This window comes from Saccoglossus kowalevskii, chromosome 20, assembly GCF_978046115.1.
Source record: "Saccoglossus kowalevskii chromosome 20, keSacKowa6.1, whole genome shotgun sequence".
Lineage (NCBI taxonomy): Eukaryota > Metazoa > Hemichordata > Enteropneusta > Harrimaniidae > Saccoglossus > Saccoglossus kowalevskii.
In genome coordinates, this window is record NC_140660.1 from 20,635,206 (window position 1) to 20,650,927 (window position 15,722).

The 15,722-nt window shown below is 39.4% G+C and overlaps 1 protein-coding gene across 1 annotated transcript; it reads left to right on the forward strand.

The window, feature by feature from the left end:
- LOC100371952 (cocaine esterase-like) lies at positions 1–12,175 on the forward strand. The gene is made up of 8 exons (XM_085494312.1): positions 1–418; positions 5,013–5,169; positions 5,618–5,695; positions 6,592–6,710; positions 7,424–7,597; positions 8,929–9,590; positions 10,352–10,524; positions 11,959–12,175. The coding sequence occupies exons 1-8, from the start codon at positions 62–64 to the stop codon at positions 12,015–12,017; spliced, it is 1,779 nt and encodes a 592-aa protein (XP_085350438.1). The 5' UTR covers positions 1–61; the 3' UTR covers positions 12,018–12,175.
- Positions 12,176–15,722: the final 3,547 nt, after the last annotated feature.

Below are 15,722 nucleotides of genomic sequence, written 5' to 3' on the forward strand. Positions count from 1 at the left end.
CGTCCTGTTAATAATAAAGCCAGTGTGGTTCGGTCCTGGGTCTTGTAGTGTAGTGTAAACAATGTCGTCCATCGTGTTTTCAATACCCCTTGTACTATTAGTAATTTCCACATGTAATGCAGACAGACCATCTGTAGAGATTTCTACTGGTACACTAATCGGTACCGTGGAAGAATTCAGCAGTGAATTCGTGGACGGTACACGGACTGTACATGCCTATAGGGGTATACCGTACGCTGAACCACCGGTCGGTGACCTGAGGTTTGCACCGCCTAAACCCAAGACACCATGGCAAGGGGAGTATGATGCTAGTGACTTCCGTACTGCGTGCATACAACCAGACAACCCGATGATACCAGTCGACAAAATACAAGACGAAGACTGCCTGCACGTGAGTGTGTATGTACCACAGCCATCGGTGAGTCGATATGTATTGTACGCTGACCCGACAAGGTCAGTTTGAGGTTAAAAAAGGTCAGATATTATCAGTAGGCGCATGATCAGTGTTTACGTTGACTTAGCAAGGGCAAAGGTCATCATTATATCTGTTTTATTATAAATAAACGCATATCATCTCTGAGTCATTGTTAGCAATATGCAATGAATCACTTAGAAAAATAAAATAAGTATTAATCTTACCAAATGAAAGGTAATACTAACGGGTCACAGACGCTATTTCAAAAGACAGGACGGACACACGTTTGAGTGTTTCTTACTTTGAAGAATAACCCGCTGCCCAGTCCGGGGGGTGGGGAGTTGCATGACACGGTTGGTTGAAATAATCGTCTTATTTGCATAAATTAATATTCATGAGCAATGAAAAACTCGTCTTTTCAGTAAAATTGTGTCAAAATGCTTTCCGATAGCATACTATGACAGAACCCCACACCCTCCCCGTGGCTTTCGTTGCGTATGGAAGTTATTTTCACGAGTGATGCGGTGTATCCTGCGGCCGTACTTTCACGAGCGAAGCGAGTGAAAGTACAGCAGAATACACCGCATCTCGAGTGAAAATAACTTCCATACGCAACGAAAGCCACGGGGAGGGTGTGGGGTTCTGTTATTATTACATATGTGCCATACTTGATTATTTCGTATTAAAGAAAGAACGTGCAAACCGGGATGGAATTTAGGTCGGGGAACCCCATTGCCCATTAATATGTTCCAATATAAGTGTTACGCCCTAGCAGCGCGTGTCAGTGTAGAACGCGCCCGGAGAACGCGTGTCACTGTTTGTTTGAAATTAAAATAATCAGACGTCTAATCTGAGTCACTGTCCGAATAAATAACTCGTTGACGTTTAGTTGGGACCACGGCAGAACCAGAACTTGAACTGGACGACTATGATACACAGTTTATGTTGAAGTTAAAAGTTCCGCCACAGAATTGTGCATTGGCAAACATGCCGTGCAACTGCGGTACTCCACAGACGGGATGACTTTCGTCGACAGCGGTTGTGGCTTAGCTGCACCACAGTCCTTCGTTGATGGACTGTGGCTGCACGATACACCTTCGTGTGTGATGTTGCTTGCTGGTCGTGGATTGACTGAGTCTTGATTACCGGTTAAAATGTTGCTCTTTTGGCGTTGGTAATTTTTATTTGGAACTGAGTAACGCCGCAACGTCACCAGCAGAAACCTGGTATCTCGATGCTGATGGTTGCGGCTGCATAGTAATCGCTGATTTTACTGCTGGTGGATCTTCTGAGAGCCCTTCAAGGTTTATAAAACTCAGTTTCCAGGTGGTCAACATACATTAAGTTCTCCCAATCGTAGTATTCCATGTGATGTACACCTGACATGCCAAAAATGTTGTTGAACGATTTGAACTGGATAAAAATAGCAGACGAAAATGTGTTTACAAAATAAAAATAGTTCGGTAGCCAATAAAAATACCATGTTCATTTGCATATCGACCGTGAAAATACCGAAAACATTATTGCATGGGTGATATGCAAATTAGTTTGGGCCAAAATAAGTGACTGCCTAAAAGTACCATTACTGTTGTTCAAATTTCATGTCACTCGGCAAGTATATTCATGTACCCCAAGGGGAAAATATCGTACTTCTAAATATTGTTTATTCCGAAAAACTGTACTCCTGAAGGGACTACTTTGTTTGCTCTCGGACCTCATTTGCATATGGGTTGTGGAAATACCGATTTTGATTTCAGGGACGAATCAAAATAAACTGCAGTACATATGTAATAAATGTTAGTTCTAAATTGACTGATTCTATTGTTACGAGCTGAAAAAAATTATCGGAAAAATGATGTAAAGGTATTTTTTGAGACACGTTTTCGATCAGACTCCAGCTAACTGTTGAAATTAAGCACAGGTTTTCTCTTTATCATAATCATAGCAAGTTACGAAATTAATGGAGAATGCAGAGGCACGTTTATATTTCACTCTAGTACTATTGCTCAAAATTGCTCAAAATGTTTTCGGTGACTTTTATCAGTGACAAGTTACCTAATTAGTATGCATTTCGGGAAACCACAGTGTGTGTGCATGCGCAGTTTGAAATGGAACAGTTTTGAACGCAATAAAATCACGCGTAGAACTCGGGCTCCAGCAAGTGGCGTCAAACTGGTTGTCGATTGAATTGTTTTGCAATAGACATAAATTTGGAGCTTGTATTTGTCTATGAAATGTTTCTAAGTTTTGTTGAGGATTATTCTGTAAAGAAATTGCTGACATTATTTCATCTGTTTGTAAACGGGACGTTGTTGCTTTGACGATGGGCTACGGACGACTGACGTCGAAACGTTCCATTCAGATCGAATGGCGCCCTCTCGTGCCAATCCCCCCCCCCTGGGCCAGTCTGTGCACATTTTGAACATATGTTATCAGTTCGCTCAATAGCTAGATCAATAGAATAAACATTCAATATAAATAGAGTAGTCAAGGTGTTAAAATGGGTTACGTACTGACATGGTTACGTACCTCCATGGTACTGACAAATCAAATTCTGTCATAGACATGTCTCTAACCACAGTCCCTCTATCATATATATAGAGGGACTGTGCTCTAACGCATTCTTTTTGATTCATTTAGTGGTCTTTTGGACTCGGCGGCCCTCAAAACCCAATGTTACGTGTAATAACGTAACTAAATCATTGAGTTTTCATGTTTTTCTCGTAATAGTGTGTTGGCTGTTCCCTCTCTGGTATTCACTAGGAATATTTGCTGCACAGTCCCTCTATCCCCGGTCTGGATACGCTTTGCAGTCTATTGTCTCAGGGCTGGTTACGGGTAAATAAGCCATTCACACCTTTGACAATGAGCCACGAAACTGAGCGTACACTAACTTTAGCACTGTGATCACAAACTTTAAACTGAACAGAACATATTACCGTGATTTGTCAAAATACGAACATCTGAGAAAAAAAACTAACCACATCACCAAAAGGTTAATGTACAAATCTATTCACATTAAAAAAAATATTATGGTTGAACGTAGTTTTCATACTATAAAGTGGGCCAACCCGCTGACTCGCGTCGAGCAAGTTTGTAAATCAAAAACAAAATGGCGCTCGTGAATAAATTCTCATTGTCGCCAAAAAAAAGTCTGCCTACTCAATTTCTGGCAGTGCTAAAGAATTGATACTGCAGGATCTTATTCTTAGAGACATGATGTCACCAGTATTGTAAACTACATCCCAAATATATGCTTGGAAACAAACATAATGACACGAAAATTCGAATGGCAATCATTAATCGGCGAAACCATCTTTATTTTGATCGAAAAAAGTGATGCCTAAATACGATACGTATACTGTATATAATATAATAAAACAAGCACAATGAACCGATCCACCAACTACAACTGGGTTTAAGATATCCAATAAACTAAAAAACATTGATCTTTCTAAAACACATGACGAATAGAAGGGCCCAACCGGTCAAGGTTGTTAGACGTGTTCCAAGTTGCGAGTCCCTCAAATTTAAGTGCGATATTCACGAATAATAATGTCAATATGCCACTATAGAAAAACTTGCCGGCTAAAGACTTGTGTTGAGCTTCTAAATCTATATAAATTATCAAAACATCTGTTTTTTTCGGTTGTAAAAACTAGAACATGAAGGGAACAATGAATCGTTCGTTTCAATAGAATGCTCTAATATCAGGAGACTATGCTTCGCGGAAAGTCATACCCAGCGCAGTCCGAGCACAGCGGGTAATTCACACCTTAGACAATAGTCGTTTTCAGACCGGGGATAGAGAGACTGTGACTTAACAAAGGAGCTCAGCACCTACAAAAAGACAAATGTATTGGCTTAAAGCATAGACAGTATACTGTCCATGCTTAAGTAGGATTTAGATTGTGATATAATCCAAATCCAATTTCTAAGAGTTGTAAGCAGAAAATTGCATATTTGCTAAACGTATGTAAGCGATATAACATGTTTGAAAATGGCAAGATGAGAAAAATACAAATGTGTACATCTGTATCTATATTTGCTGACGGGATGAAGTTACGGGGCCGTGTTTTAGAGATTTTCTGTTACATGCAGCTACAACTTTCCTAGCGCCCTCTAGCGACGAACGCGTCTGGTCACGGCAGAGGTGGTGGCACGACATTTTGCATGGAGCGAGATCTGCTCAATTTTGAAATCTAGACCCTCTGAAACGCTATTTCCTGCATTTTGAGGGGCTAATTTTGCTGACATGCAAGGGTTTTAGCTTGATTTTGAGGGAGGCTACCGCCAGCCATCCCCACACCGGTGCCGCCGCCACTGCACAGTGAAGGCCGTTGACAGTGTCGATATCATTTGACCAGTAGGTTTACAATAATAAAACAATGTTTTCATGAATTACTTAATTTTAACGAACGACTACACAACCAAATATAACTGTCGTTTGGAACGACAATGCTTTTGTTCATCTGCGTCATTTTGACGTCAGAGAAGCGCGGAGTCGCTGAGGGCGCAACTTACAGTGAAGGTGTATAATGTGAAATACTACTCCGAAAACAAAACAATACATCATTGTACTTTCTGTTTTCTTTAGAATGATAAAAAGTCTGTCATGGTATGGATTCACGGTGGAGGTCTCACTTATGGATCTGGAACAATGTTGCATGATGGGACTGTATTATCCGCGTTAAATGACGTCATTATTGTCACCATCAATTACCGACTTGGGGTGTTTGGATTTTTCAGCACAGGTAAAATGCACGTCACATTTTGTTCCGTTACGCCAGCAATTCGTTGAGTCGTTCGCAGTTGGTTGAAGGTACACATAAGGGTGAACAAAATGGCGCATTTGATGGCTTACTTAGACAACGATTTCACTTTATGACAATCTCCGCTAGCAAGACTGCGGGTCTCACACATGTGTGAATTTCTTAGCAATTCATGTCGGTAACCCACAGGTTTGTTTAAAGCGGGGGAGTCGTCACCTGCGCATGCGTAAGATGACCATAGCGTGTCATTGTTTACAAAAAAACGTCTACCCATGAGCCTTCTCGTTTTAGAGTGTGTTGTTATCGTCGCTTGGGGCTCAATTCCCGCGCGTGCGCAGGTGACTACCCTCCCGCTTTAAGAGCATAAATATGTCTCTGACGCCGTATGCACCCTACGTTGAATTATCTATGTAAACGTTTGTTTTCTCAGGTGATGACGTAGCTTCCGGTAACTATGGTTTTCTTGACCAAGTAGAAGCACTTCGCTGGGTCCAGCAGAATATAGCAGGTATCACCACGTTTAGGTTTCACAGCTGTAATTGAAATTGTGTCCTTACGAGTTTGAAAAAGCACTGGCTTCAAGGTGCTACAATCAAAGTGCTACAGTCGTCACGCACCGCGAATTCGAAATCCATGCAATTGTAATTTCCATGCTAGTAATAACGTATATTTTTATTTGTTGGTTAGAATGAAAAGAAGGATAACCAAAGTTGACATTTACGCACTAACGATGAGTTGTAACATGATACTTTTTTTGGTCCGTGCTCTGTATCCCTTTCCTCCTTCCAAGTTGTAATTCATGATATTTGTGATTGAAAACATAAATATGGAGATAAATTATAAGAATAAATTATAATATATTAAACGTAATTTTACCAATCCTTTAAAAGGCGGTAGTCGTCGTGCCGCGCATGCGCGAGATATATGGGTCTCATATAAACAGACCAACGAGTGCAATCTGAGACGTTAACAAAGCTTTAATTAGGTATTTTTTAGGTGATTGGAAGGTGTCGAAGGAGTCACCGGCGGTAATTAGTGCAAGTCGCGCCCAGGTAAAACCTCAAACTTGTGATTCCCATCAAAAAAGGGCATTGGAATGTAGAAAAATCAATGTTTACCAACACAAATATCGCACATGCGCAGCGCGACGACCATCGCCCTTTAATAAATTTGTTTAACGATTTGCTACAGTTGCTTGTTTTGTCCGATGCGTATATATTTATCGCAAGGCATTTATAAACATGAGTTTAAAGCGCCAGATTCCCGCGACGCGCCGTGTTTGAAATGAGTCCCATGTCACGTATACGACGTCTGTAAATTACATTGTTTGTTTACGCTGAGTTCGAACGCGCGCTGCGTGACGACTGCGTCGCTTGTAATCATGTGGCGTGTGTCTATTTATAGCCTTTGGTGGGGATCCCGATAACGTTACCATATTTGGTCAGAGTGCTGGTTCTATTAGTTGTCATGCGCACATGCTATCTGAGATGAGTAAAGGTTTGTTCAACAGAGCCATTCTACAGGTACGTACACATCATTTGATGACGTCACCACGAAGACGCAAATTGTGAACTCCAACAGTATGGAGTCACAATTCGGCACAATTGAGACATGTTGGTAACTTACGATGGGTCCTTGTATCTTGACCTTTTCACCACCAGACTTTCTCAGCCAAATTTGTCTGCACTTATTTCTTATCATCTTCAATTTTTTTGGGAATGTACTCCATTTTTTGAGCCAACAGACAAAATTTGAGGAAATTTTTCATGTTTTACTCAAAAAATGTGGCTATTTTTGCCCAATCTTCTGAAGAAAATAGCAGACTATAAAAGGGACTATTTTGTGAATTTATGATGAAAAGAGAGAACTGGCGGTGAAAAGGATAACAGTTACCATTGCGTGGACAACCTGCAGTATAAACTGAGATTCGCTTTCTGTGTGATATTTTACGTTTCTCTCTGCGTCATACATGAATATTGCAAAACATTGCAGAAATGAAGCTTCACGTTTATCATTTGACAGCCAGGTAGTAGTAATGTGATAGATATTTACAGGGTTATGCTCGTGCTTACATCACTCGAGTTGAGAATGATGCTGATCCAAAATGGCGTGATTGATGACGTGCACGAACGGGAATGCCACGTGGCACTGAAACCTGCAGGTGATGTAATGTTACATGTGAACATACGTGCAACAAATGACTACGCCCATTTTTTTTAAACGTTGACATTTATAGAGCGGAACTGCCATTATTAAAGGTTTCTTCAACACTGATCCAGTTAAAAGTAAGCGAGTAGCTGCTGGTCTTGGTCACGTGGTTGGATGTGAAAAAGACAACACGGTGGATTTACTCAAGTGCCTTCGTTCTCTACCAGCCGAGGAGTTTTTAGACGCAGACGATCCATCAAAGGTAACTAAATGTGACGTCACAAACATAGAAATGCAAGAAGGGATACTAGAAAAACAAATTTATAAAATCTTACTTTTATCAGTTTAAAAAAGGTTTTGAAATAACTATTGTTCTTTATTTCATTTTTTACGGATTTTCACGATTGAGTAACAGTTCCAGCAAAAATTGAATGCTTGCTTCCAAATAAACAATGCTTTTTTTGTTTTCCAGTGTTAGTGTTTGCGAATAAATTATCTACAAAACAAAACAAGACGTTTCAAATACCAGCTAAGCCCTTATTTTCCCAAATAACGAAAATATACAGTCGTTTTATTCTTCTGTAGTACACTGTATTTCCGAAGGCCGTGGACGTTATTTATGTCAACTATTTATAAACGTATTATTAATTTCGAATGATGAAATTGACTAATCACAAGCCAACCGATGAAGCCAAGAACCCTTTATTGACCTCAAAATCGCTGCGGAACCACGACTAAAGAATCACTTAAATAAGCCTTACCATGGAAATGTCACTGGTAGAAATAAAAAAAATCTATCATTGAACATTGAAATGAGAATCTTAGTAACAACAATTAAAAACAGTTAAAGTCAGTGCGATAGGCGGAGTACAGCAGTGATATTCAAATGTTCAACAAAAACGAAAATGAATTTTAAAAATTAAAAAAAAAAAAGATTTTAAAAAACAAAAATGTATTTCAAAAACGAAAATGGATTTGGTTTTTAAAATAAAAACAGATCTCAGAAACGAAAGTGTGTTTTAAAATTCGATTTCAGAACCGAAAATGGTTATTAAAAAGGGATTATAAAATAAAAATGATTTGTAAAAATGTAAATGAATTGTAAAAATGGTTTTATAAAATGCCATGTTGTGAGCCACCTCGGTTGTCGTAGTTATGATTAAGGGAAATACGCAGAGTATTAGGCGTCGCTGTTTTGCCATTGAACACTACGTACAATCTAACCTCATTATAACAAACTTTTTGAGATACATACAATTATTTTTTATAGTGAAATGTTCACTATACGGAAACACTTTGTTTGTTATGAGCAGAGACAGACAATGTGTTCGTTATATCAAGAAATTCATTATAAAGGTGATTGTTATGTCAAGGTTACAGTGTATTCTGGTTTGAACAAAGCGCGAATGTCTTCCTGGGTGAATGTTTTATAAATTTGCATAAAGCCTGTTCATGACATTCTGCGTTGCAATCTAATTGCAATTTAAGTTTCTCCACGTCACGAGTGTTTTATTTATACGAAGTTGGTATCAAAAATAAACATCGGTGACTGAATCGATTAATGAATTCCTCTGTGTTATCTTCTGTTGCTAGGGTATTATAGCGAACGTTACCGGGATGGATGACTTGATGCTTCCCTTTTTACCCAACGTGGACGGGATTTTCCTTAAGGAGGATCCCATGGTTACCGCCAAATCTAGACCATTCAATGACGTGGACTTGATGATCGGTACGATGGCGGACGAGGGAATGGTGTTCATCGTGGGGCTCTTTCCGGAAGCGGAAGATAAGAGTGATATAACAATGAACAAGACAACGTATGATGGGATGTATCCACATATTATTCCCGAGGCGAAGAACGACGCTGTGCTGTCCATGTTGGAGTTACTGTACGTCGACTGGGATCACGCGGACGACGACGAAGCGAACTACGTGGACGCTATTAGTCAAATGGCCGGTGATTGGATGTTTGTGTGTCCATCTGACACGGTGGCGCGGTCTCACGTTGAGGGCGTTCGCACGACGTACTTGTATCAAATGACGCATGTGCCGACAAACACGTTATGGCCAATCGAGACATGGAAGGCCAACCACGGAGATGACGTCAGTCTTGTGTTTGGGATTCCTCTGTTTTCTGAGAAGCAGTTGGCACTCGGTGGAGATGAAACCTCAATGTTTAAGTATCCAATCAGCGAGGAGGACGTAAAGATGTCCCTGGCAGTCATGAAATACTGGACCAATTTCGCCAAAACTGGGTGAGTTGAAAATGATGTTTTCGAGCACATTTAAACAATATTAGGATGATTTACCGTAAAATGAAAAAAAAAAGTTTTTCTGGAAGCAAACATATCCGTGTTTGTTCGATAAGAAAACTCTGTTTTAAAAGTCACGCCCTCTAGCGACAAAGCACTTCTGTGACGTCAAAATGCCGTATAAGGGATGAGGCAATGTCGTAAAAATCGACTACTATGTTTGTTTATGAATCAAATATCACCGAATAAACGGCAAGGTAAATACTACGTCAAATCAAACTCGTGACTCGAACCGGCGCTCGCGTACGGCACCTAATCGCCTAGCTTCACGTCACTACACGTCTCCCCCTCGGCAATCCCCAAAAAATGATGCTAAATAACCGAGCTTATTACGTGCAGAGATAAAGTTATTGGGGGATGCCCGGTGGCCGAGGGGAAGACGTGTAGTGGCGTGGAGCTAGGCGATTAGGTGCCGTACGCGAGCACCGGTACGAGTCGCGCATGCAGTACGTGTTTACTATGATTCGACGTAGTATTTACCTTTCCGTTAATTCGGTGTTATTTGCTTACTTTACTTTCTGTCAACAGCAACTATGAGTTTACAATTATTTCTTAGTACTTATTCTTTGTTTATGAAGTCATTTATAATATAGTAATTTTCGCAAAAATATTTTTCATTGATGAGCGTTTACAGATATTCATTTAGATACCTTGATTCTATACCAATATATTAATCTATGACTTTTTGATTTTATTTAATCCAGTAATCCTAATCGTAGTTCTGCAAGTGACGAAGATAATAACGATGACTGGCCATTGTTTACAGTGCCTGGATTAGCGTATAAACAACTCTCATTATCAATGGAGAATAGTAACGCATTGAAAGCAAGAGAATGTGCATTCTGGAATGAATTTATAGTAAAACTTCAGAAATCTGGTGAGTACAGTTTAATACACATGACTTCCAGTTCGTTTTCGTAGCGCCCTCTTGCAGAAAGTACTTCTGGGACGAAAGAATTAGACTGTGACAGAAATGTTGTTCGCAAAGGTTGTATTGTTATTCGTTAGTGTCGCTCACTGATCAGCACTAACTGGCGATTAGCCTGACAAGTTAGCGTGAGTGGCGCCCTGGACTGCTGCGAATCCCACCCAACAGCAGGTTCGCAGCAGTCCAGGGCGCCACTCACGCTAACTTGTCAGACTAGCTGGCGATCTGGTGTAACGATATTACCCACAAGTTGTTTTATTAATCTCTGGGTGTGAACAACCGGTAACGCACGGTTCTTGTCAGCTCAGCGCTAACCAGCTATGCGCACGTGCATAAAGCGTAAAAGTGTGACAGCCTATAGTGAACTTTCAAAATATAATTGTAATTGATGCGCGACTAGAGATTAAAGCGACGTAATCAAAAGCTGAGATAATTTATCTATTAGGTTAAAGCGCGGTGGTCGTCGCGCAGCCCGTGTTCGAATTTCATGTAAATAAACAATGTATCTTACACGCGTTGTATACGTCACTATGAGTCCCATATCGAACAGGACGCGGCACGACGACTGTCGCCCTTTAATTGTTGTCTTCACAACAATAAATCGTGTTATGCATTGCTTCAAAAGTTCGCTCGCTTACGTGCGCAATACAACCGTCCTACAAATTCTAAAAGGGACTAACCTAATGGCTATACAGCAGACAGCTGAAGCCTCTCTTGTGCACCTCAGACTAAACTTAAAGCGGGGGAGTCGTCACGTGCGTCAGATGGCCATAGCCTGTCATTGTTTACAAGTTTCCACCCAGGAGTCTTTGCGTGTTTAGCCTGTGTTGTTATCGTCGCTTGGGACTCAATTCCTGCGCGTGCGCAGGTGATGACCCTCCCGCTTTAATGGAAAATGCTTCACAACGAATAATAATTTTGTTATATAGTCCATTCACAATCGTCGAACAGAAACTTTTAGTATGATTCGTTGACTTGATGACACCATATGATGCTGAAAACTCAATCACCACCGAATTAACGGAACTGCTTGGTAAGGCAGACATCTTGGCCTTGTTGTCGCCCATTTACGTCATATAAGTGCTTGAGGGCGCTATTTATAGGCAAGGGTATAAATACATTACCTAATAGTTTTTCTTGCGCGCTTTTGTGGCATAAATAGGTGAATAGCCAGCCGCATCGCCAACAATGTGTTGATGTGTAATAAAAATGAAAGATTTACTAAATTTGATATGATACACAGCGAAACAAAGATGTCGCTTTGGACGTCATTGACTTCAACCAACTACGTCATTTTGACGTCACAGTAGCGCGTCGTTGCTGGGGGCGCGAGACGTGTTAGTGAGAAACTGATGACTATTATATTTTTTTCTGTTTATACAGGTGATACATGTGAAATGAAAGAAGAATCCAAATACTCGAAAGAAGCCAACAAGCCTTAGATGTTTTTTATTGAGACATGAATACCCCTTCATCATAGGCATCAGCCCCAGAAAAACCAACTTTGGTCACCACGCGGGTCAGTTAAAAATATGCACTCAGGTTTTTGGCAGAATTTATGAAAAAAGAATCAAAGAAAACTTTTGTTCGATGAAAAATTAAAATGAAAAAAAAAAAAATGTTTTTTTTTCTGTGTTTCATCATTGTGCTGCTGCTGCTAAGAATGTATGTGTTTATTGTGGAAATGAACATTGGTGCTGATGGATAGGTTCATGTGGCCAATCAGGTCGCCTACACGTGGTAATCATTGCCGAACTAATACCCAACACCAATATATAATCTCGGGAGCGAACATCCGGGTATTTTCACCACCTGGTAACCACAACTAATGAAAACAACAGTTAAAAACTCTCAGAAAATGGTACTTTGGGGTGGTTGTTGAGACTCCCCTGAACAGTGTAATAAGATTACCTCTGCATGTGCAACATATATAAATTTGGTTGTTCAGGATTACTTCAAAGTTGAATTTGTGTTGTTTTCTCGAATTTAGCTATATTCACCGTCACTTAGACCGGCGTTCCACAGCAGTTTCCGCAGAGCCCATAGAAATACATTGTACAGTGGTGCGCCTTAACAACATTTTCGTTTTCGTACTGCATATACACGTTGCAGTAAAAAATAATAATGTTTTTTTTTTAGAGATTTACCTTGTTTACTAAATGCCAAAATGACTACGCAGCCACCTGAAGAATCCCTCTATAGTTAACAATATTGTATTGCCCAAAAGTATCCCGTCGTTAGAGGGCGCTACTCATCAATAAGTGCAGGGAACAAATGTACGTGTCCTGGGTGATTGGGTGTCGCACGAAATTGTCTGCCAGAGAGCAGACACTGACCATCGAGCACACTTTGCAGACTGTGTTTTTGGAATCGTAAAATAAAACACCATTCATATATTATATTTGTGTTGAATGTGGGAACCACTCTCTCACACACCGTTTAACTCCCATTGTAGCTTCAAGTGACAGATTTTACCTCTTTTGCCTCCATGGTCTGCCTTTTAAACCTCTAGCGGTGATAGCAAAAAAAATCTATGCAAAATATTATTTTCCTTCACTTGGTTTCGTGCTATTTTTTTCCTAATAAATAGCCGTGCGATTATGGGGGGGGGGGGTGATTGATCTCTGCAGTATTTTTCTCACCCCTTTATTTTTGCATTTTTTTAATTCTGCCATCGCAGGGTTTCTAATTGTCCGCCCTATTATCCAGACCCCAAACCACGATTTGATTGGAAATAATTTGATCACCACTGTAAGTATTATGGACACCAGAGGGCTGTGAATTGAGAAATACCTACCATAGATAGAAACTTATATGGTAGATAGGAGTGAACAATTTATTTGTATTCTAATCGCTGAATTTTATTCATTAAAATATTGGAATCCTGTTTATTTATTTATTATATGGAATAGCGCCACCAAGTGGTAACAATTACACATACTGGTAATATCCATGTTTAGGTTTCAAACAACTAATACTATTTCAGCAGACGACGAAATAATTGTTTTGATTTTTTTCTACCAAATAACCCCTTCCAAAGTTAAAAATGTCTAAGTTGTTTTAGCCACACTCGTGCATCAAGTTAAAAAAAAAAAACGTGTCTTGTCCAGCTCAAATTTGTACAAAACAGATTTAATAATTTTTGGCTACATTCTAGTATCTCAGAAAACCTGCCGCTGTAAGTGTCAAATTAACTTCTCAGTTCCAAAGGTCACGTGTACTTGTCAATAAACAAGACAAAACGTACACAGCTAACACACCTAATTGAAGTGCGCCCTCATACATCCAATTTCATAGGGGGAAAAACAACAAAAGATTGGTTGTTTTCAGCTATTTTTTAGTATGTATATCAATATTTATGTGCAATCATTTACTTATGTGGTTTATCAATGATTCTTTTTGATTTATCAAACTGCTAATAATGTGATACAAAACAATACCGTAACATTACAATGCATTTTCACGAGAAACAACTTTCAGTGACATACAATTACAATACACTATGTACAGATGTTTTTAGACAGAAAAAATATAACTTGACAACTACGAACAGTGATTGGTTAATTAGTGGTATGAAGTATTTAATCACTACCTGTGCATTCCAATAATCAGGGTTTTTTTTTTCTGGAAAAAAAACTGCAAAAGGGAGCATTGCAATTCAGCGGCGCCAACAAGTGGGGGAGATGAGGTTCTCCCTACCAGGTTGTGGAGTTTTTTTATAATTCTAAGTTGAAAATAGAGCATTCTATGGCTTCCTTTGGGGCCAAAATTACTATCAGACAGGTCAAAGTTGAAGACTGTGGCCACGTGTGATCCCTGGTCAATCAGAATTTTATGGTTGCCAGAGGATCTGCTCCCCAGGGTAAGGACGCATGGCCATGGCGTGAGGGTACTGCGCCCCTATTCCCTTGTTTAAAATCCCTGCCATGTTCAAATATCAAGTTCCGACATTACCTTAAAAACATGGGCGCCCTGGTATAAAAACGTTTCAAGTTTTCTGTGTGTGTGTATGGGTGATTTCGCAGTGTGAATGTTCGATAGTTCATCTGAATGCTGTATGCAAAATCGTCGAAATACTGTAAAACATGTCTTTTTAGCGAAAATAGCGAGAGAACTGATTTGCTAATTCAAGATGTCGCTAATGATTTTATTCTAAATTCAAAATGGAAATTTGTATACAGTAATCCGGAACATAAAAATCTGGAGCGCTTCCTAATTACACTTGACAGTTTTTCTTTGTTTTTATGGAGGTGATAACTGCGCATTTGTTTTGGCACGCGACAGACAAGTATTGTGAAAACAGGCAATCAACAATGACAAAAGAGATTCGCTAAATCAACATTTCGCTATTACATCATTTTACCAAAATTCACGTGTCACTTTTTCAACATGTTTTACAGTAGATTATTTAGACCATCAACTTGCCCATGTTCTTCTAATAAAGCATATGCAGCCTCTAAAAACAGCACTGATCATGATGGTTCATAGAGGACATGGTATAGCAATTATAAAATATTTAATGAAAACACGACTGCATATCTCTGTGGCAGTGCTTTAATGTATCACAGTTATGCATATTAATTAGGCCACATGTCCATATATGGTAATCTGACATGTTAGCTACATCTTTTGTGTAATTCCTTCAATATTGCACCAAATGCATATCCCTTAATACTGCACCAGTGTATGATTACAGTTAAATAATATCCATTATTTACCCATAAATCAATGCGACATTCCACTTGCGATATGCCACTCGACTAATTCCTAGCTACAATGCTAGTAATATCTCATTTTCTGAATACATCTATCTAGCCTATGTGACGTTGTAGTCATTATACCACACTTCAGTGAATCCTAATTGCGATGCTAATGATATCTGATCACAGTCAGCTCTTGCATGACTACGAATTTGATTGGTTAAATAAAAATGCTGCAAATATAACCATGGGAAAACACGTGATTATGGGTAATTTTCTATAAACTAACTCATAAACACAGAATATTTTATATTCTGAGATTACTTACAATATTCAAAAAACAGTATGGCATATCTGCATTAGTAATGAGATATTACTAGCATTGTATATAGGCATTTAAGGAAGTGACACACATTTGTGGTTAATTATTACCAGAAAAAATCAGTA